The sequence below is a fragment of the Myodes glareolus genome, chromosome 1 (assembly GCF_982192425.1).
Source record: "Myodes glareolus chromosome 1, mMyoGla1.1, whole genome shotgun sequence".
In the NCBI taxonomy this organism is placed as follows: Eukaryota; Metazoa; Chordata; class Mammalia; order Rodentia; family Cricetidae; genus Myodes; species Myodes glareolus.
Window position 1 is genome coordinate 34,643,600 of NC_142026.1, and position 22,252 is coordinate 34,665,851.

Sequence of the window (22,252 nt, forward strand, 5' to 3'; positions counted from 1 at the left end):
TAAAATATCTCCATAGAACTTTAACCCAGCATCAGATGGAAACAGAGGCAGAGACCCACATTGGAGCACTAGACTGAGCTCCCAAAGTCCAGTTGAGAATGGAAGGAATAAGAATATAAGCCAAGATGTCAAGACCATGATGGGCTCAACCACTAAAACAGTTAGCCTGAGCTAATGGGAGCTCACCAACTCAAGATGGACTGGGAAGAAGCAAGCATAGAACCAAACTAGTCTCTCTGAATGTGGTTGACAGTTTCATGGCTAGGGCAGACAGAGGGGCCACTGACAGTGGCATCAGGATTTATACCTACTGCATGTACTGGCTTTTGGGATTCTGTTTTCTTTGGATGTGTACCTTTTCAGCCTCAACATAGTAGGGAGGACCTTGGACCTTTCACAAAGCAATGTGACTTATCTTCTCAGAGGATTTGATGGGAGGGGGTGGGAGAGTGTGTGGAAGGAATGGGAAGAGAGGAGGGTATGGGAACTTGGATTGGTATATTTTTTAAATCTAATAAATTTTATAAAACTAAAAATTAAAAAAGAAATGGAGACAGATGAAGTTTCTGCAAAGAAACTTCTCTGAAGTTGTCGTTAAGCATCACTTTGGAGAAATCTGGACATTTCAGCAAGTCAAGACAAAAAGAGTTACTATGATATCACCAGGAGCTTTCTGGATTTGAGATTATTTCCATAAAGTTTATTTACCTTTCAGTTATTACAGAAATTGGGATGGGCAGGACCGTCTCAGAGAGACATACTGATGAATCAAAAACAGAAGAACAGAGTGTCAGGAGAGATGGCCAGATATCCCCACAGTTGGCCAACATGCCACCATGAGGGTCACTTGCTTCTTTTGAAGAAGTTTTTTTGGTAATGAACATGGAAGGTAATCTATAAGGTGCACTGGTCAGGTTTATGATGTCGATAGGAGGAGAATACAGGTAAGAACCGGTAGACGTGTTCACTAGCAGCTTTATCACTCTTGTTTGAATCTCTCAGGAAAGAGAACAGACTCTGTGCTTGGTCTGTGCAGTGCTCTGCTCAGTTACATCAGCAGTGTTGCCTCTCAGCCAGTGTCAGTGGGAGCCAGGTCCTGGGGCAGTGAAACCTTTTTATTCCTTATGAATGCTCCCTAGTTCTTCCTGTTCATCCATCCTGCTTCTCACCACCATAGACTTTTACTCTCTTATCATAATTGTTTGTGGGGATTAAGTGGTCATTTGATGACACTTCCTTCATGATGAACAGGAGTGTAGACATTGTCTACCCACGGAGCAAAAGTCTCGACCCACGTACATAGGAGGGACATGAGAAATAACATGGACTTAAGGATTAGAAGAACATTGTCCAATGAGAACCTAGAAGGAAACCTGTAATTACTAGAAAAATGATCATAAAACAGTCTGCTGTGTGTGTTACTATTTATGTGGTTTGATGGATTTTCAAAAGGAACATTTTACCACCACACAGTCCCTGAGAACTAAGAGGCTATTGAGCCCTGATGCTAGATGCTGAGGATGTGGGAAGACACAAAAGAATAGCCTAGGAAGTAGGAGGGAAATAGTAAGAGGCAAAAACCCTTCAGAAAGTCTCACATGGTACAACAGTAACTAAAACTATTAAGAACATAAAACCCATAAGATGGGAGGAGCTGTGAAAAGATATCTGTTGGACTTGACACGTTTAGTAGTCATAAACTAATAAAAAGTGTGACTGCCTTCCCAGGCGTGGGCCAGTCAACATTGCACATAGGTAGGGAGGACCTTATGAGGCCTCATCCCTCCCGTAGAAGCAATAGACTGTTAATATTGCTGGGAAAAGGAACTCATACTAATCAGTCTCAGCCAAGGGTAAGTTGTCTTTGATCAAGTAGATAAACACAACCCACCCGTGCGTGTACAAGCAAGCCTCATAAAAGTCCTTGGAACACACACACACACACACACACACACACACACACACACACACATGCATGCGCGCGTGAGATTGAAGGAAGAGAAGGACTTGCTTATAGAAAAGAAGCAATTTGCAGGGAGTGGTGAGAAAGATAATGGAACTCAGTGGAGGCATCATCAAACCCAGGCACTGACCAAGTTGTCGCCACGATGAGCTGTTAAGGACATTATCAGTGCAGAAGGAGTGAGTGTTGTGGGCCATCCTCATAAAGACAGCAGATGGAGGCTGCAAAGTGAAGGGATTGGTGGGAGTCAGACCTCACCACCCAGAGAAGAAAGGGTCACCCACCAAAGAGAAAAGCTATCTAGTTGGGATCATTACATATTAACTTGAAGTTTTTAATCCTTTAAGTATGATTTGTGTTAAATTAAAATATCCACAAAGACACAGAAAGAGAACAGAGACCATCTACTCAGGCTCCTAATGCTACTGAAGGGTCAATGGACTGAGAAAGCTGACTCTTGGTTGTGGTAGGAGGAGGCTAAACAGCCCCATACAGGACTCCCTACCTCCTTTCTTCATATCAGTAAAGCCAGGGAGTTTGAGGAGGAAATGCGTGGCCAGCAGGCTTTGCTGGTTCACTCAGGTAATGGCTTTAATTATGGACACTAGGCTAGGATCCCTCTGAGTCATCTTCCATTCCCTGATGGAGTCTCCCTAGATACCTGGGGAACCCAGGCTTCCTGCCAACTCACCAGGAAAAGGAGGCTGTGAAGCAGAAATTTTCCAGTGTCTCTGGTATATCTCTGGAGGCCATTCAGTTTGAGTCCCAGATGCCACAGAGGATCATGACTCCGTAATTGGTCACTGGAGACTGCAAGTCCCAGCTCAACCATGCAGAGCATCCTCCCCAACAGAGTGAACCCAACTATAGACACCCATACACTGCCCTGATAACAAATATGGAGGAGAAGGAAAGGCCAGCAAACCCAGACCTCACACTTCACAAGAAACAGAACTTGCTGCAGCCAAGACTTGCACACAAAGACTCTCAGTCAAGGTCTACACCTCTGCCCATACCCACCTCATTCTACTGTCCAGAAAGCCATAGCTGACCTCAAGAAGGAAAAGGAACCCATGGTGTCCATCTTCAGCACAGACCAGCCTCAACAGCATGGGGGCCTGAGGAGCATGAGTGGTGGTATCTGACTTTGTGTGAGTCCTGAGTCTCACCTAGATAAGGTAAGGTCAGCATGTTATCTGTCAAGGATACTAAAAGTAGAAGATGCCATACATAGCAAACATCAGGGGTGGGTGCTCAGGAATAATTGTGGACTCCACTATAGACAAAGGCGTTCTATTGTGGTCAAGCTTCACATTAGTCCAGGTCATAGTTAGCAGTTTGCGAGGTACCACACAGGATCACCATCTTGAACAGCAGATCCAATTCTGCATTCATGCAGGATGAAGCTCTGCATCCATCACAGAACACAGGGATGCTGCTGACTTAGGAGGTGCAAGGCTAAGATGAGCACAGCCTGTGTCTTTACTGTCACTATAACATTCTTCTCCCACAGCAGATCTTCCACGGCTACCTTCTCCTTCCACATACGTCTCTAGATGTATTTGATCCTTGGCAAGCTGGAGAGATTCTGCTTGTCCTTGCTTCAACAGGAAATATAGGACCAGCTCTGGTGTAGACATATCTATACATATCACACTGGTCACAAGTGAAACCCATATGGTAAGGTCTTAGATCCCTGTCAGGGTCAACTGTGAGCACAAAGTTTCCTACTCACCTTTGATTTTACATGGGAAAGTGAACTCTGTATCATATTGTGTGATCATAGAGACTCCGACAGGTTCCATTACCTCATTGTGTGCAGTATATGATAGGGCAGCAACTAAGTTCATACACTGAGGGATTTCAGTGAATTTTGAAGCTAATGTAGAGCAGATATTTTGTTCCTCTCTAGGCAGCCTCCCTTGTTACTCCTGGGACAAACAGTAGCAATCATAGCTACCTGACAGGAAATTTGTCTGCATTCCAGACTGGACATAAAGAGAAGAGAAAGTAACCATGAATGGCCCATAGACACTGAGTAGATGCCAGCCTCATCTGGATTCAAATGGCAAAGAGTAAGACCTTATGAAACCCAAATCTGAGCTGGAGCAGGAAACAGAGTTGGCAATGAGATCAGGTTAGACACCATGATTGTGCCTGGTTTTTCTCAGGATATGGTGCGCCACCTCACCCTAATTTCCAACAACTAGACATTGGCGGGAACTGCTCACATCAACAAGCAGAGTCTGATTGTCACTGTGTGCCAGCATTTGAGAGTCACAGCTTCTGAGATTAGATCAGAGTCCTGTGAGGAACATAGACACAGTCTGAGTCTGGGAAGGGCAATTTCTTTCTCTGATACCCCCCTACAAAGAAATAATCACTGTCCCCCCACGCAATTTATTGGCAGACACGTGGTCTGCATGAACAGTTTTTAGTAAGTAAAGTGAATATCTGTGGAATATTTAATGGGACTTGGGAGACAGCTGCTTCAATGGCTCTGCTCGGGGGTGTCCCTTGGTAGTGTGAGCACAGGAATCAGAGGCAGGCATAGGGATACTGAGAGGTCTGTACTCTGGGAATCACTAAGTCTTGAAGTCTCTTTATATCCTCAGCTTATGAGCTCAGGCTTCCACACAAGGGTCTCAGCACAACTTCATGAGGAAATTCTCTTTTCAGGCCACACCAGCTCATCTGGAAAGATATCAGAGCAGCTACTGAACTATTGCACAAGGGACAGGAGGTCACAAACAAGTTCCTGCAGCCTGTGGAACATCTGGCTGTACTGGTGAGATCTGCTCCCTCTCTCTGCTTTGCCCAATCCCGCTCCCACTCACTCCTCAGCTGTCAGCAATCATGACCAAACCAGTCCACAGAAATGGAAGTCTCCTGGCAGTGTCCTTGCAGGGGTTCATGCTGGTCGGATTTGGGGGAAGTGCAGAGACCCAGGCCCTGCTCTTTGCTGTCTTCCTGCCTCTGTACATGCTGACTGTCCTGGGCAACCTCACTATGATTGTGGTCATCACCCTGGATGCCGGCCTGCACTCCCCCATGTACTTCTTCCTCAAGAACCTGTCCTTCGTTGACCTCTGCCTCTCTTCTGTGATTGTGCCCAATGCTCTGGCCAACATTTTCTCCTCTTCCAAGGTCATCAGCTTTGAGGGATGTGCCACTCAGCTCTTCCTTTTAGCCTTGTTGGCTACCACTGAAGCTGTCCTCTTAGCCGTGATGGCCTATGATCGTTTCATGGCCATCTGTAGTCCTTTAAGATACTCTGTGACCATGAGCCCTAGAACTTGTGCCCGTCTGGTTCTGGGTACCTTCTGTGTTGGCTTGCTGAATGCCATTGTCCAGACCAGCCTCACATTCCAGCTGCCCTTCTGCAGCTCCAACCACATCAATTCCTTCTTCTGTGATATACCCCCACTGATCAAGCTTGCCTGTGCAGACACAACTCTCAATGAACTTGTCATCCTTGGTAACTCTGAGTTCATCATTCTGTGTGCTGTTCTTGTGATCGTCATCTCTTATGGCTACATCACAGTGACCATCCTCAGGATTCAGTCAGGTTCAGGGTGGCACAAGGTCTTCTCTACCTGTGGCTCCCACATGACAGCTGTATCCTTGTTTTATGGAACTGGTTTTGCTATCTATGGCCTGCCAGGAGGTATGGAATCCACAGAGCAGGGCAAGCTGGTCTCCATATTCTACACCCTGGTGATCCCCATGTTCAACCCCCTCATCTACAGTCTGCGCAACAAGGATGTAAAGGATGCCCTGAGGAGGCTGGGTCAGAGACACAGTCTGGTGAAGAAGAGTGGCTGGTGTCATCATCAGCGACTATGCTAGAGTCATAGAAGAAAAGAATTCTTGGGAGACAGATTATCTTATGGTATTTATATCCAACTATCCTGTTTTCTTTCTCTTCTTGTTTCTTACTTCTTTTTGTTCATTGATGTATTCATCTACTCATATATCCACCAACATACACATTTGTTTGCCATCTAACATGTCTTTCTTGAATGTATATTATAAGCCAGACTTTTATAGATTTTGAATAAGGCACATATTTGCCATCAGATTGTCCATAGATGGAAGAATCCTGAATCCCTTTGATTTGAATGAGGGCAGAGCACTATGACTGGAACCAGGTTGGAAACCATTGCCAACATCTCCCAGTGAAGCTACATAACTACAGATTTCTCTACAACTCTTTCCTTTTAGTTCATCCTGAATCTAATGTCTCCATGGTGGGAACTTCTCTCTCTGCATCTAAGAATGTGACTTTTAGAAGCTGTGTGTTGACCCATCCTTATATTGATCTACTGTGAGGATGGGCTAAAAGAGAGTCTCTGCAGACTTCTTCCTCTGTTTTACAATAGCATTGATGTCTCTACATTCCTTTGCTCATGAAACTGTCCTCTTCATGAGGTATCACAGTTTACTGCTGGAGTCCTGAGGAACTTAAATATAATTAATTCCCAGCATTGTCCCATCAACCTCCAACCAGGGGTTATAGATGAAGCTATAGGTAGATTCACTGTCAGAGAACCTTTATAATCTGGACCGGCTGCTTGTGACAATATCAAGGTGTTAATTTATCCTTCGAGTAAGATTCAAGCCTTGGTGAACTCCACTACAGCAGCCTGCTGACCTCTGCACATGTGACTTGACTGTGTCACTCACTGTCCTGTGTGTCTGATCTCATGCTGTTCCTTCCTAGGAGTCCTGCAAGGGGGATCTGACCTCTATGCAGGGCTTGCTCTTCCTCCCTGTTTCCCTTTCTGAGCATCCTGCAGTTCTCCTGTTTTGTTCATTTCTGAGATTATGTGGTGTAACATTAGCTGTGATCTGCAGGTGTTTTCTTCTATAATCATAAGCTTTGTTGATATATAATGTTCATGTTCTCTTATGTATCTTATTGGAGCTCATGAACATGTACTAGTTATACATCCTTATTTGTGCATATATCACATTTTGATCATAATCACCCCATTACCCTTTCTTCTTCCTCAGATTCTTATTGATCTCATTCTCCTTTCTATCCCCGCCTCTAATTTTCTGTCCCTTTTAAGGGGGCAATCAGATAAGTTTCATTAGAGTTTCTATAGACAAATGAGTAGGGAATATTTACAGCAGTGTGATAACTTGCTAGAGGTTGTACCACTTGAGAGCATCACTTGCCCTTCCCTTCAGCAGTCATTAACTGCCTTTAATCTATGAACATAAATGTTTAGAAAGCAATTTGAAAAAATGTCAATGTATACAGTGGACAGTGATTATTCAGAGACTTCATCCCTGGTCAGCATACCAAGAATAAGCAACTGTTGAGTGCTCAGCCCTAAATGGGAATCTCTATTGTAACATGAGGGCCAGCTTGTTGGGGTACTGGGTGGGACAGAAACCCCAACAAGCCAGCCCTCAAACTACACTCTTTCTCTAACATTCAGGGAACATTGTAGAAAACGGGGAAGGATTAATCTAAACTTCAGAAATAGAGGTGGGTATGTGGGATGTTGTAGTCCATGCACAGCATGGTCAGTGCACTGTCAAATCTCAGCAGCTGTCATCACCTTCATAGGACTTGTACAGGGTGAATTTGACTTGTACAACCACTCTGGAAGTCAGTATAGTAGTTTCTCAGAAAACTGGGAATCAATCTATCTCTGGACCCAGCAATACCACTCTTGGGCAAATACCCAAAGGATGCTCAATAATACTACAAGAACACTTATTCAACTATGTTCATATGCTGTAGGAATTCCTACCACTGGTAGCCTTTAAGTTACCTGCCCACTTGAGCGTGGCTTTTTAAACTATATATGCCAATGAAACGCACATCTGCTGGATTTGGTTGTTGTTCCCCATTTTAGCAGAGGACTGTGATCTGTGAGTCTACCCTAAATAAATAACCATCTATTATATTCAATTCTGAGCTAGTGTGGGATTTCTTTTAAGTGTCCCTCTTCGTTTGGCGTCCAGGTGAATCCAGACTCCTCACCTACTGGATAGACCGACTTAAAGGCCTAGATCCCAGAAAGACTCTCACCCCTCCCCAACTTGCTTGCCTTTACCTAAGTGGTTTTTATAGAACCCATACCACAGCAGAGCTAACTTCATGCAGAGACTTGGAAATTTCCTAAGCACACGAAATTTCCTCCCCCCTTTCACGTTCCCTGCCATGGTTCCCTGCCATGTGCGGACTCACACAGTTTCCAGTTTGTGCTCCCTGCTCGTGAGTTCTGGACATTTTACTCCATGTACAGAATTAATTTAATTGTTTTTAATTTGTCAATCAAGCATATTTCTCAGTATCTAACCAGCACCAAGGTGAGAAAGCCAAAGCAGCTCAGGACTATTCATGACACCAGATTGTACCACTAGTTATGACTCTGCAACCACGACACCTGTGGGACAATGAAGATTATTAAACCTAAAGCAGTTTACCGAACCTCATACCAGGAAAGTATTTTATTAATAATTAAATCAATAAACTCAAAAGTTATATAATGGCAAACAACATTACCATTGAAACTTTTATTAACTTTTTTTGCTAATACTATGGATTGTATTCTGCAAGGTTTATATGGTTATTGTGATAAATCTATTTATTGGATATTGGGACTCAGGTGTTTTCTTTATATTATATCCTTAAGAAAATGGTTTGAAAACACAGCCAAGAATGAGGAACTTTTAGAAGTGATACAGTCTTTACAGACTAATAATGAACAGCTAGCTGACAAGAATTAATACCATCAAAAATCAAAAGGTGCCTGAAAACAAATTAATACTATTGAAAAGGGTAACTTTCATTTGACAGACAAAATTGAGTCCATGTCAAAGTATACTGAGAAATTAACCGAAAGAATCCACACTATTGAATTTGACCATCAAAATCTGTTAAAAGTTGTGATAGGTTACAAGACAGAGTATCTCTCCAGGAAGGCAAACTTCATGCTATCCAAATAACAACCAAGAATTAGATATTATCTTTAAAGGAAAAACTTCAGACCTTGGAATCACATGTGCAGAATGAGGACCAGAGGCTAGGTGCCTCAATGAAGTCACTAGAAATACATATAGGCCAGGGGATTTGGGCTTTTCAAAAAACACTAGTAAAAAGATTAGAAATGATTGAAAAATTATTGGAGCTGATGAACATGGAAAGAAGGTAAAAGAACAGGACTCAACATCACTAGTAGCTGTCAGAGATGACTTACTCAGGGTTTTAGCTTCCCTATCCTGTAATCTACTCTGACAAAGCATCAAGTTCTAAAGGCCCAAAAGGATCCAAAGAACGTAGATAGATATCTATAAAAATCAATGTATCTATAATAAGTTAAGCAAGCTGTTACAACTTATGGCTTGCATTCTGCATTTGTTAGGGAGATGATAAAGACATGGGATTCTAGCATTAAAGCAATGTCACATGAGTGGCTTCAGTTTAGTTTCAGCAGTCTTGGATGACAGGCCTCAATTAAGGTTTAAATATTATTTAAGGGAAGAGGATAAAATTTTAGAACAACAGAGGAAAGGCAAAAAGGACTTGAAACTCTCCAAGATCAAATTCTTGGTGAGGGCACTTATGCTGACCCACAGGCTCAAGCTTTTTATGATGATCAAATCTTGTCTCTATGCTACAAAGCAGCCTTAAATGCTTGAGACAGGATTCAAGAAATAGGAAGACTAATTAAATTATATACATGGATTAAAAAGAGTCAGAGACAACCCTTAAGTGACTTTTTACAAAGATTAACTAAGGCTGTACAAATAGGAGTAACAGACCCAGAAGCTAGACAAATATTTACTGAATTTCTGGATTTTGAAAATGCAAACAAAGAATGCAAAAAGATTATTGGACCTTTAAAGGTTCAAGATAAGCACCAATGGATGAATGGATCCTTCATACAATGATCATTGAGACATTTGACTATAATACTGAATCTTTGGTAGGAGAAGCAATTTCCAAAGGAATGAGGAGACAACAAAATGCCAAATGTTTCAATTGTAGTAGAATAGGACATCTGAGAAGGGATTGTAGACAAGGAATTCCTTGGAGTAATATCTTCTCTGGGAGTGGCAAGAACAGGTGGACTCACTATTCTGGTATATGTAGAAGGTCTGACAATGCCCAACATTGAACCAATGAATGAAGATCAAAAAAAGACAGACAAAACAACCCAATACCATTAGTATACTTCTTGGGGAGCCTCTTGTGAGCCCCAGAGACAAAAGCAGTCCAATCATTCCAAGAAACTGTGGAGAACATGTCTCTCCAGTAGAAGTTTAAAAAATCTAGAGCCTTTGAAAAAAAGCATACTGTTCTACATGATGAAATAAACATGGAGGAAAACTCAAAAATTCCAAAACGAAATAGGAAACGTATATTCTGGCAGACTTCTAGAAATGATCAAAGACCAAAGCTAAGAGTACTTATAAATTGTATTGTAATTGTGGGTTTGACTGACACGGGTAAGGACGTGAGTATTGTTATTCTAGAATCTTGGCATCCAAATTGGCCTCTTCAAGAGGCAGATGTTCAATTACTAGGAATTGGAACCCTATCTTAAATGAAACAAAGCTCAAGATGGGTTGACAGCATAGGGCCAGAAGGACAGAGAGGAAAACTGAGGCCATATGAGGCTAATATTACAGTAATTTTAGGGGGACAAGATCTGAAGCAGCAATGGAATACCCAGATTAGCATTCCTGCAAACCCAGAATCTCATAATTCTGGGAAGGCTATTATTAGGAACTATACAGAAAGGTCACCAGCCATTCAGGCTGTACAAAAACACAAAGCAACTATCAAACCTTTAGGGGTACCAACAGTCCAAACTCTAGAATTGTTAACTGAGAAACTAATATAGATTAAACAGTGGCCATTAACACAAGATAAACTGCAGACTTTACAACATCTGGTACAGGAGCAACTAGAAGCTAATAATATTAAAAAATGAACCAGCTCTTGGAATTCTCTGGTGTTTTTGTTAAAAAGAAATCAGGTAAATGGAGAATTGTGACAGATCTAAGAGCTGTCAATAAGGTAATTCAAACTACGAGTTCTCTACAATCTGCAATTCCTGTCTTCTCTATTACCAAAAGGTTGACCTCTTATAGTTATTTCTTTGAAAGAGTGTTTCTTCACGTTACAAGAAGAGGACAGGGAAATATTTGCCTTCACGGTGCCAACTTATAATAATTCTCAACCTACTAAAAGATATTGGTGGACTATCCTTCCACAGGGATGCTCAAAAGCCCCACCCTATGACAATACTTTGTAAGTCAGTCATGGGAAATAATCCCTAAAAAAATTCCTAAATCTATAACTTACCATTACATGGATGATATTTTGCTATCTGACTCAAACATAGATACTTTAAAAAGAATGTTTGAAAAAGTAAAGAGAACTTTGCCAAAATACCTATTACAATTTAAGTTTTGCCAAAATAGCGATTACAATTTGCTCCTGAAAAAATACAGAGAGGAGATTCTGTCAATTACCTAAGTTATAAAATAGGCTTACAGAAAGTTAGGACACAAAAGGCACAAATTAGGAGAGACAAATTAGGACTCTAAATGACTTTCAAATATTGCTGGGAGACATTTCAAGCCTAGGACAAGGTTTTGGGATAACACTTGATCTAAAAGTTCATTTAAACAAACATCAGATGGTTACATGACTTAAATAGTTGCAGAGAATTTAACCACTGAAGCAGGAAAGGAATGGATTGTTGTCAGATGTCAGAGAATTACAGATCAATCTCATTCATGAACATCGATAAAAAATCTCAATAAAATACTGGCAAACCGAATCCAATAATTATACAATGAAAGAAAGAAAGCATCTTTAACAAATGGTGCTGGCATAACTGGATGTCAACCTGTAGAAGAATGAAAATAGATCCATATCTATCACCATGCACAAAACTCAAGTCCAAATGGATTAAAGACCTCAATATTAATCTGACCACACTGAACCTGATAGAAGAGAACGTGGGAAGTAGTATGCAACAAACGGGTACAGGAGACCACTTCCTAGGTAGAACCCCAGTAGTACAGACAACAAGAGAATCAATGAATAAATAGGACCTCCTGAAACTAAGAAGCTTCTGTAAAGCAAAGGACACTGTCAGTAAGACAAAAAGGCAACCTACTGAATGGGAGAAGATCTTCACCAACCCCACTTCAGACAAAGGTTTGATCTTCAAAATATATAAAGAACTCAAGAAACTAGACACTAAAACTCTAATTAACCCATTTAAAAAACAGGGTACTGAACTGAACAGAGAATTCTCAACCTAAGAAATTCAAATGGCCAAAAGACACTTAAGGTCATGTTCAACCTCCTTAGCGATCAGAGAAATGCAAATCAAAACAACTTTGAGATACCATCTTACACCGGTCAGAATAGCTAAAATCAAAAACACCAATGATAGCCTATGCTGGAGAGGATGTAGAGTAAGGGGAACACTCATCCATTGTTGATGGGAATGCAAACTTGTACAACCACTTTGGAAATCAGTGTGGCAGTTTCTCAGGAAACTGGGAGTCAACCTACCTCAGGACCCAGCAATTCCACTCTTGGGAATATACCCAAGAGATGCCCTATCATACTACATAAGCATTTGTTCAACTATGTTCATAGCAGCACTATTTGTAATAGCCAGAACCTGGAAACAACCTAGGTGCCCCTCAATAGAAGAATGGTTAATAAAGGTGTGGAACATATACACATTAGAGTTCTACTCAGCAGTAAAAAACAATGACATCTTGAATTTTGCATGCAAATGGATGGAAATAGAAAACGCTTTACTGAGTGAGGTAAGCCAGACCCAAAAAGAGGAATATGGTATGTATTCACTCATATGTAGATTCTAATCATAATTAAAGGTCTTTGAGCCTATTATTCGTGATCCTAGAGAAGGTAAATAAGAAGGTGAACCTGATGAAAATCATGTAGCTATCTGCCTGGAGAATGGAAATAGACAAGAGTCCCAGGTAACCTCGGGTGCATGGGGGAGGTGGGAGGGTCATTGGAAGGGGAGAGGGTTAGAGAGAAGGGAGTAGGGGAGAAATGGGGAAAGCTAGGTGGACTGGGATGGGGGGGAGGGAGGAAGGATGGATATGAGATCAGGGAAGAATATATTTCAACTAAGGGAGTCATTTTAGGGTTTACAGGAGACTTGCTTATAAATGGGATCCTAGGTCCAAGGAGAGATCCCCAGATTGTTCTCTGGACAGAGGAGAGGGTGCCTGAAACGGCCTAGGCCCATAACCATACTGATGAATATTTTGCTTATCACCATAGAACCTTCATCTGGCGATGGATGGAGATAGAGACAGAGACCCACATCGGAACACTGGACTTAACTCCCTAGGTCCAAACGAGAAGCAGAAGGAAAGAGAACGTGAGCAAAGAAGGCAAGATCAGAGAGAACCTTCATCAGACGATGGATGGCGATACAGACGGAGACCCACATTGGAGCACCGGACTGAGCCCCCCAAGGTCCAAATGAGGAGCAGAAGGAGGAAGAAAATGAAAAAGGAAATAAGGACTGCGAGGGATGCGATCACCCACTGATACAAGGGGACGGATCTAATGAGAGTTTACCAAGGCCAGTTGGACTGGGACTGAACGAGGATGCAATCTAACCAGATTCTCTGAATGTGGCCGGATTCTCTGAATGTGGTTGGCCCGGAGTCTTTCTGAAAAGCCATTGACAATGGCACTGGGACTTGTTTCCTCTGCATATACTGGAATTTGCGGATCCAGTACGTCTGGACACTCACCTTCCTGGACCTGGAGGGAGGCGGGAGGAACTTGAACTTCCCACTGGGCAGGAAACCCTGACTGCTCTTAGGGATGGAGAGGGAGGAAGAGAGGGAGTGGAGGGAGTGGGAGGGTGTTGGGAGGAGGGGCGGAAATGGAAACTTTTATAATTTAATAAAATTACTTAAAAAAAAGAAAATCATATAGTTATCCTCCTGGATATTGGAAGTAGACAAGATTGCCAGGCAAAAGTTGGGAGCACAGGGGCGGGGATGGGGTGGGTGTAAGGTGAGTGGGGGATAGAGAAGGGAGAAGGGGAGGATTGGGGAGAACTTGGGGGAATAGGATGGTTGGGATGGAGGAAGGGTGGATATGGGAGCAGGGAAGTAGATATCTTAAGGGAGCCATTTTAGGGTTTGCAAGAGACTTGACTCTAGAGAGATTCTCAGGTCCAAGAAGATATCCCCAGATTGTTCCCTGGGCAGCAGAAGAGAGGGTGCCTGAACTGGCCTTGTCCCTAGCCACACTAATGAATATCTTGCATATAACCATAGAACCTTCATCTGGCGATGAATGGAGATAGAGACAGAAACTCACATTGGAGCACTGGACTGAGCTCCCAAGTTCCAAATGAGGACTAGAAGGAGGGAGAACATGAGCAAGGAAATCAGGACTGTGAGGGGTGTACCCACCCATTGAGATGGTGTTACTGATCTAATGGGAGCTCACCAAGGCCAGCTGGACTGGGAGTGATGGAGCATGTGATCAAACTGAACTCTCTGAGTGTGGCTGTCAATGAGGGCTGACTGAGAAGCCAAGGACAATGGCACTGGGTTTTGATTCTACTGCATAGACTGGCTTTGTGTGAGCCTGGTTTGTTTGGATGCTAACCTTCCTAGACCTGGATGGAGGGGGGAGGACCTTGGACTTCCCATGGGGCAAGGAATCCTGACTGCTATTAGGACTGGAAAGGGAGGGGGAGAGGGGTAGGGAGAGTGGGAGGGAAATTGGAGGTTAGGAAAAGGTGGAAAATTTTAATAAATAAATAAAATGTAAAAAAACAAACAAAAAAGACTTCTAAAATCTATTTTGTAAATTTATTTATGTGATTCTTTAGTGATTGCTTCATCTATATATGATAAATTCTAAAAGTGATAGAAAGAGAAGTCATTGCTGTCACCCAGCATGTTTGGTGTTAGTGGAGTTAGATTTATCAAGCCCCTTAATCTGTCTTATCATCTTTTTTTTCCAAAGTTTATTAAATTATAAAAGTTTCCATTTCCGCCCCCTCCCAAAACCCTCCCACTCCCCCCACTCCCTCTCCTCCTCCCTCTCCATCCCTAAGAGCAGTCAGGGTTTCCTGCCCTGTGAGTAGTTCAAGTTTCTCCCCCTCTCTCCAGGTCCAGGAAGGTGAGTGTCCAGACGGACTGGATCCCAAAAAATCCAGTATATGCAGAGGAAACAAGTCCCAGTGTCATTGTCAGTGGCTTTTCAGAAAGACTCCCGGCCAGCCACATTCAGAGAATCTGGCCACATTCAGAGAATCTGGTTGGATCACGTGCTCGTTCAGTCCCAGTCCAACTGGCCTTGGTGAACTCTCATCATCTTTATTAAATAAGTTTGACTAATCTTTAAAAAAAGTGTTGTTAGTGTTCCTTCTGTTTCAATTCTGTGGAATAATTTGAGGCATATTGATATCAGTTCATTTGAAAATCTTGTAGAATTCTGAGCTGAAACCTTCTGGTCCTGGCTTTTTTTTTCCTTTTATTTTATTTTATTTTATTTTATTTTTTTGGTTGGTAGACTTTTGATGACTGTTTCTATTTCTTCAACAGTTATAGGTCTGTTTAATTTCTTATCTGATCTTGATTTAATTTTGGTAAGTGATATTTATTCAGAAAGTTGTCCGTTACCTTTAAATTTTCCAATTTTGTAGAGTACAGGTTTTCGAAATATGACCTGATGATTATCTATATTACCTCCGTGTCTATTTTTATGTCCCCCTCTGAATTTATGATTTTGTTAATTTGGATATTCTCTCTGCCTTTTGGTTAGTTTGGATAAAGGTTCGTTTATTTTGTTGCTTTTCTCGAAGAACCAGCTCTTTGTCTCATTGATTCTTTGTTTTGTTTTCTTTGTTTCTATTTGGTTGATTTCAGCCTTCAATTTGATTATTTCCTGCCGTCTAGTTCTCTTGAGTGAGTTTGCTTCTCTTTGCTCTAAAGTTTTCACATGTTCTCTTAATTCACTAGTATGAGATTTTACCAGCTTCTTTATGTAGGCAGTTAGTGCTCTGAACTTTTCTCTTAACTTTGCTTTCATTGTGTACCATAAATTTGGGTATGTTGTGTGGTCATTTTCATTGAATTTTAGAAAGGCTTTAATCTCCCTTTATTTCTTCCTTGGCCGACTGATGATTCAGGTGAGCATTGTTTAATTTCCATATGTTTATGCACTTTCTGCAATTAGTATTGCTGTTGACTTCTAGTTTTAAACCATGATGATCTGAAAGATACATGGGATTATTACAAATTTTTTTGTATTTGTTGAGGTTTGTTTTGTTACTGAGTATGAGGTCAATTTTTGAGAAGCTTCCGTGAGTCACTGAGAAGAAGGTATATTCTTTTATGTTTGGAAGGAATATTCTGTAGATGTCTGTTAATTTCGTTTGAGTCATAGCAAACGAAATTATTTGTTTCGTTAGTTAGTTCCCTTATTTTTTGTTCATTTTTTGTCTGACTGACCTGTCCAGTGGTGAGAGTGGAGTGTTGAAGTCTCACATTATTAGTGTGTGGGGTTTAATGTATAATTTAAGCTTTAGAAGTGTTTCTTTTATATATGAGTGTGCCCTTGTATTTGGGACATAGACGTTCAGTATTGAGATTTCCTCTTGATGGATTTTCCTGTAACTAATATGAAATGTCCTTCTTTGTCTCTTTGATTGACTTTAATTTCAAGTCTATTTTGTTAGATATTAGGATAGATAGGCCCACTTGTTTCTTAGGTTCATTTGATTGGAATATTTTTTCCCAATCCTTTACTCTGAGATAGCTCAGAGTAGGTTGAGATGTGTTTCTTGTATGCAGAAGAAGGATGGATTCTGTTTTTGTATCCAATCTGTTAGCCTCATTTATAGGTGAGATGAGTCCATTTACATTAAGAGATATTAATGACCAGTGATTGTTATCTCCTGCTAATTAAGTTTTCTTTGTTGATGATGTTAATTTGTGAGTTTTTCCCTTCTTTGGGATTTGCTGCTATGAAACCATCAATTGTCTGTTTTTGTTGATGTAGCCAATGTCCTGGGTTGGAGTTTTCCTTCTAGTATTTTATGTAGGACTGGGGTTGTGACTTTGTATTGATTAAATCTGGTTTTGTCATGGAATATCTTGTTTTGTCCATCTATAGTGATTGAAAGTTTTGCTGGGTATAGTAGTCTGGACTGGCATCCATGTTCTCTTAATGTCTTCATAACTCTTGACCATGACCTTCTAGCTTTCATTGTCTCCAATGAAAAGTCAGGTATAATTCTAATAGGTCTGCCTTTTATGTTTCTAGGTCTTTTTTGCAGCTCTTCATATTATTTCTCTATTGTGTATTTTAGTGTTTTGAATATTATGTGGCAAGGAGACTTTTTTTATCCAGTCTATTTGGTGTTCTGTAAGCTTCTTCTGAATTCATAGGCATATCTTTCTTTAGGTTGGGAAAGTTTTCTTCTATGATTTTGTTAAATATATTTTCTGTGCTTTTTAGTTGAACTTTTTCTTAGGTTTTGGCCTTTTCGTGGTGTCCCATATTTCCTGGATATTTTGGATTAAGCTTTTGTTAGATTAATTGTTTTCTTTGAGTGACGAGTCTATTTCCTCTACTGTATCTTCAGCGCTTCAGATTCTCTCTTCCATCTCTTGTATTCTGCTGTTCATGCTTATATTTGTGATTTTTCTCCTGGTTTCTGTTACTATAATTCCCTCCACTTGTGTTTTTTATTGTCTCTATTTTAGTTTTCAAGTTTTGAATAGTTTCTTTCATATGTTTGATGGGTTTTTCTTGGTTTTCTTTAAGGGATTTGCTGATGTCTTCCAATTTTTTGTTTGTCTTTTCCTCCATTTCTTTGAGGAAATTTTCATTTCCTTTTTAAGAGTTTCAAACATTCTCCTGAAGTTATTTTTTAGGTCATTTTCTTTTGCTTTGTCTATATTTGATTGTTCAAGTCTTGCTGTTGTAAGGTCTTTAGATTTTACTGGTGCCATTTTTCTCTTTGTGGTTTTGTGTGTGTTCTTACCTATTCTACTCATCTTTTCCTCGAATAGGCGTGGTTGGGGCTGTCTGTGATTTTATTGATTAATCTTCTAGGTGTCAGTGAATCTAATCTCAGATGGCTGTTCCTCATGGTACAGTCAGTGCCATGGTTTTTGTTACCCCTTGGGTCACTCTGTGTTCCTGGAGGTCACTCAGTGCTCCTGGGCTTTGCTCTACTCCCTTGGAGTTTGCTGTCTCAGGATTCATCTAGCTTAGGCTGTCAGCTCAAATCTGTTTCTGTAAATGTACTTGGTCTGAATTCTCCCCTGCAGAGGTCCCAGGCTTGGAGTTGGTCCTGTAAAGGACTCTGGCTCCAGTCTACTCCCTCAAAGTTCCTAGGCTTGAGAGCTCCCAGACCCACAGAGAACCTGGCTCAAGTTTACTCCCTCAGAGTTTCCAAACTCACGCTAGGACCCACAGATGTTTCTCATTCCTGCTTATTGCCTTGATGTCCCCGACCAATGCCCAGACTCATAGAGGTCCTGGCTCAAGCCTACTCCCGCTGAGGTCCCAGACTCACATTTGGACCTCCAGAGATCTCTGGTTCCCTCCCACTTCCTCAGAGGTCCCAGATTCACGCTCAGACCCACAGAGGTTTTGGCTCAGGCCTAGTTCCTCCGAGGTCCTAGACTCAAGCCCAGACCCACACTGGTCCAGGCTTAGGTCTACTCCCTTGAAGGTCCCAGATTCACGTCCAGACCCTCAGCAGTCTCTGGCTCTGGCTCACTCACTCAGCGGTTGCTCCCCTGTACCTGTTCCTGTGGAGTTCACTGTCTCAGGTCTGCTCTGGCCCAGGTCCCTGGCTCAGTCCTGGTCTGCCAATGTACCTGGACTGGATGTGCTCCCACTGCCGTGGAGCTTCCTTTTTCAGGCCCACTCCGGCCAATGTTTCTTACTGTACTTCGACCTCAGTGACTTCTCTATGACCTCTCACACCTCCAAACCATGTGTTCTCCTACTCATTCACTCTTCACCTTCTTTCTTCTCTTCTTTATTTCTTCCTTGTTTTCCTACTTAAATATCAATACTCTTAGATCTAAAACCAATCTATAAACTACACAATCTCCAGGCACCACTGTGATACCACGTTTTCTGAACTTTGAGTGGAAGCCAACAGGAATGCAAGTCTCCTAATTATAGAAAGTCAGGACTCTGATAAGTGAATAGGGCCACACATCTGTGCCTCCCAAATAACTGCCAAAATTTAAATAATAGCAAAAACACCCAGAAGGGCTCACACAGTACACTGAGAAGTAAGACTATTAAGAGGATAAAAAAACAGGATGAGGAAGAGCTGTGAAATGATGTCTCTTGGACTTGACATGATGCTGTACTCATGAACTAATAAAAAGGTGTGGATATCTACACAGGCTTGGGCAAATCAACATTGAACATAGATGGTGAGGACCTTATGAGGCCTCATCCCTCCCATAGAGGCAATGGACTATTAATATTGCTGGTTAAAGGAGCTCATTTTAATTAGTCATGGCCAGGGGTAAGTTGTACTTGATCAAGAAAATAAGCACAACTCAACCATGGGCATGCAAGCAAGCCTAATAAAAGTCCTTGGAATGCACACACACACACACACACACAACCCTCACATACCAAACTACACACACATACATGAAAATGAAGGGAGAGTAGGAAGTGCTTGTAGAAAGGAATCAAGCAAGTTCCAGGGAGTGGTAGAGATAAGATAATGGAAGAACTCAGTGGAGGCATCAAACTCAGGCACTGACCAAGTTGTCACCCACAATGAGCTGTCAAGGACATTATCAGTGCAGGAGGAGAGAGCATTGTGGGCCATCCTCATAAAGACAGCAGATGGAGACTGCAGAGTGAAGGCATGGGTGGGAGTCAGACTTCACCACCCAGAGAAGAAAGGGTCACCCACCAAAGAGAAGAGCTATCCCTTTGTTTTGATCATTACATATTGGCTTGAATGTTTAATCCTTTAAGAAGGATTTGTGTTAAATTAAAATAACCACAAAGTTGCAGAAAGAGAACTGAGACCATCTATTGAGGTTCCTGATGGTACTAAAGGGCTAATGGACTGAGAAGGCTGATTCTTGGTTGTGGGAGAAGGACACTAAACAGCTCTATACAGGACTCCATCTTTTCCTCATATCAGTGTAGCCAGGGAGTTGGAGGAGGAAGTGCCGTGGACAGGAGGCCATGATCGCCCACATGGGTAACGGCTTTATTGATGGACACAAGGTTAGGATTCATATGAGTCATCTGCCATTCTTTGATGGAGTCTCCCCAGGTACCTGAGGATCCCAGGCTTCCTGTGAAATCATCACGAGCGGGTGGCTGTGAGGCAGAAATTTTCCAGTGTCTCTGGTATGGCTCTGGAGGCCATTTAGTTTGGTCCCAGATGCCACAGAGGATAAAGCCTCCCTAATTGGCTACTGGAGACTGCAAGTCCCAACTCTACCATGCAGAGCATCCTCCCTAAGAGTGAACCCAACTATAGACACCCACATACTGCTCTAACAGATACAGAAGAGGAACAAAAGGCAGGAAACCCAGACCTCACACTGCACAAGACACAGAACTTGCTGCAGCCAAGACTTGCACACACAGACTCTCAGTCTAGGTCTACACCTCTACCCATACCCACTCATTCTATTGCCGAGAAAGCCATAGCTGACCTCAAGAAGGAAAAGGAACCCATGGTTATATCTTCAGCACAGACCAGCCTCAATAGCATGGAAACCTGAGGAGCATGAATGGTGGTATCTGACTTTGTGTGAGTCCTGAGTCTCACCTAGATAAGGTAAGGTCAGCATGTTATCTGTCAAGTATGCTAAAAGTAGAGGACACCAGGACACCATACATGGCGAACATCAGGAGTGGGTGCTCAGGAATAATTGTGGACTAGTTCTGTAGACTAGGTGGTAAAGCCTCATATTAGTACAGATCACGGTTAGCAGTGTGCGAGGTTCCAGACAGGATCACCATCTTAAACACCAGCTCCAATTCTTCTGTCATGTGGGATAAAGTTCTGCATCTATCACAGGACACAGTGATGCTGCTGGCTTAGGAGAGGCAAGGCTAAGACGAGCACAGCCTGTGTCTTTACTGTCACTATAACATTCTTCTCCCACAGCAGACCTTCCATGGCTATCTTCTCCTTCCACATACGTCTCTAGATGTATTTGATCTTTGGCACGTTGGAGAAATTATGCTTGTCCTTGCTCCAACAGGAAATATAGGACCACCTGTGGTGTGGATATATCTCTACACATCACACTGGTCACAAGTGTCTCTGGTATACCTCTGAAGGCCATTTAATTTGGTCCCAGATGCCACAGAGGATAAAGCCTTCCACATGGTTACATGTGGTAAGGTCTTGGATCTCTGTCATGTGTGTCAAGTGTGTCAAGTGTGAGCACAAATATTCAATACATTTGAGTTTTCAGTGGAAAAGTCAGCTCTATAGTATATGGTGGGCTCACATAGCGCCCTTCCTATTCCATGACCTCTCTGCATGCAGTGTATGATAGACACTGTAACAGCCGAATCTGCATGCCTGATGGATGTCCCTGAGCTTTGAGCATGTTGTAGTCTTTCCATTCTTCTCTAGCCCAGCTTGCTAATTCTGGCAACCTCCCTTATTTCTCCTGGGACAAACAGAAGCAATCATAGCTAGCTCGACAGGACATTTGTATTCATTCTAGGCTGGACATAATGATAAGAAAAAGTGATCATGAGTTACCCAAAGACACTGAGTACAGGCCAGACTCATCTGGAAGAGTAAGACCTTGTTAACCCTAATGCTGGGGTTGGAGCAGGGAGCAGAGCTGGCAATGAGGTCAGATTAGAGGTCATGTGTGTGTCCCAAACATGTGTGCTCTTCAGTCTTGGTTTTCTTCAGGACATGGTGCTTCCCCCTCACCGTAATTTCCAATATCTAGACATTGGCAGAAACTGCTCACATCAAAAGCACAGTCTGATTATCACTGAGTGCCACATTTGAGCCAGAGCTGCTAAGGTGAGATCAGAGTCCTGTGAGGGAGACAGACACAGTCTGAGTCTGGGAAGGGCAGTTTCCTGCTCTGATACCACCCTACAAAGGAAAAAAATCACTCATTCCAATTTATCGGATAACAAATGCTCCTCGTGAATATTTTTTTGAATCAGTAAGATGAATAACTATGGAATATTTAATGGGACTCAGGAGACAGCTGCATCAACAGCACTGCTCAGGG

General features: G+C 42.1%; 1 protein-coding gene across 1 annotated transcript; it reads left to right on the plus strand.

Moving 5' to 3' along the window:
* The first annotated feature begins 4,819 nt into the window (after positions 1–4,819).
* Positions 4,820–5,812, plus strand: LOC125405334 (olfactory receptor 9S13-like). The gene has a single exon (XM_048441760.3). The coding sequence runs from the start codon at positions 4,820–4,822 to the stop codon at positions 5,810–5,812; it is 993 nt and encodes a 330-aa protein (XP_048297717.3).
* Positions 5,813–22,252: the final 16,440 nt, after the last annotated feature.

Excerpts from the sequence above, each read along its gene's own strand:
- LOC125405334 (XM_048441760.3), top strand. The coding sequence starts at position 4,820 with ATGACCAAACCAGTCCACAGAAATGGAAGTCTCCTGGCAGTGTCCTTG.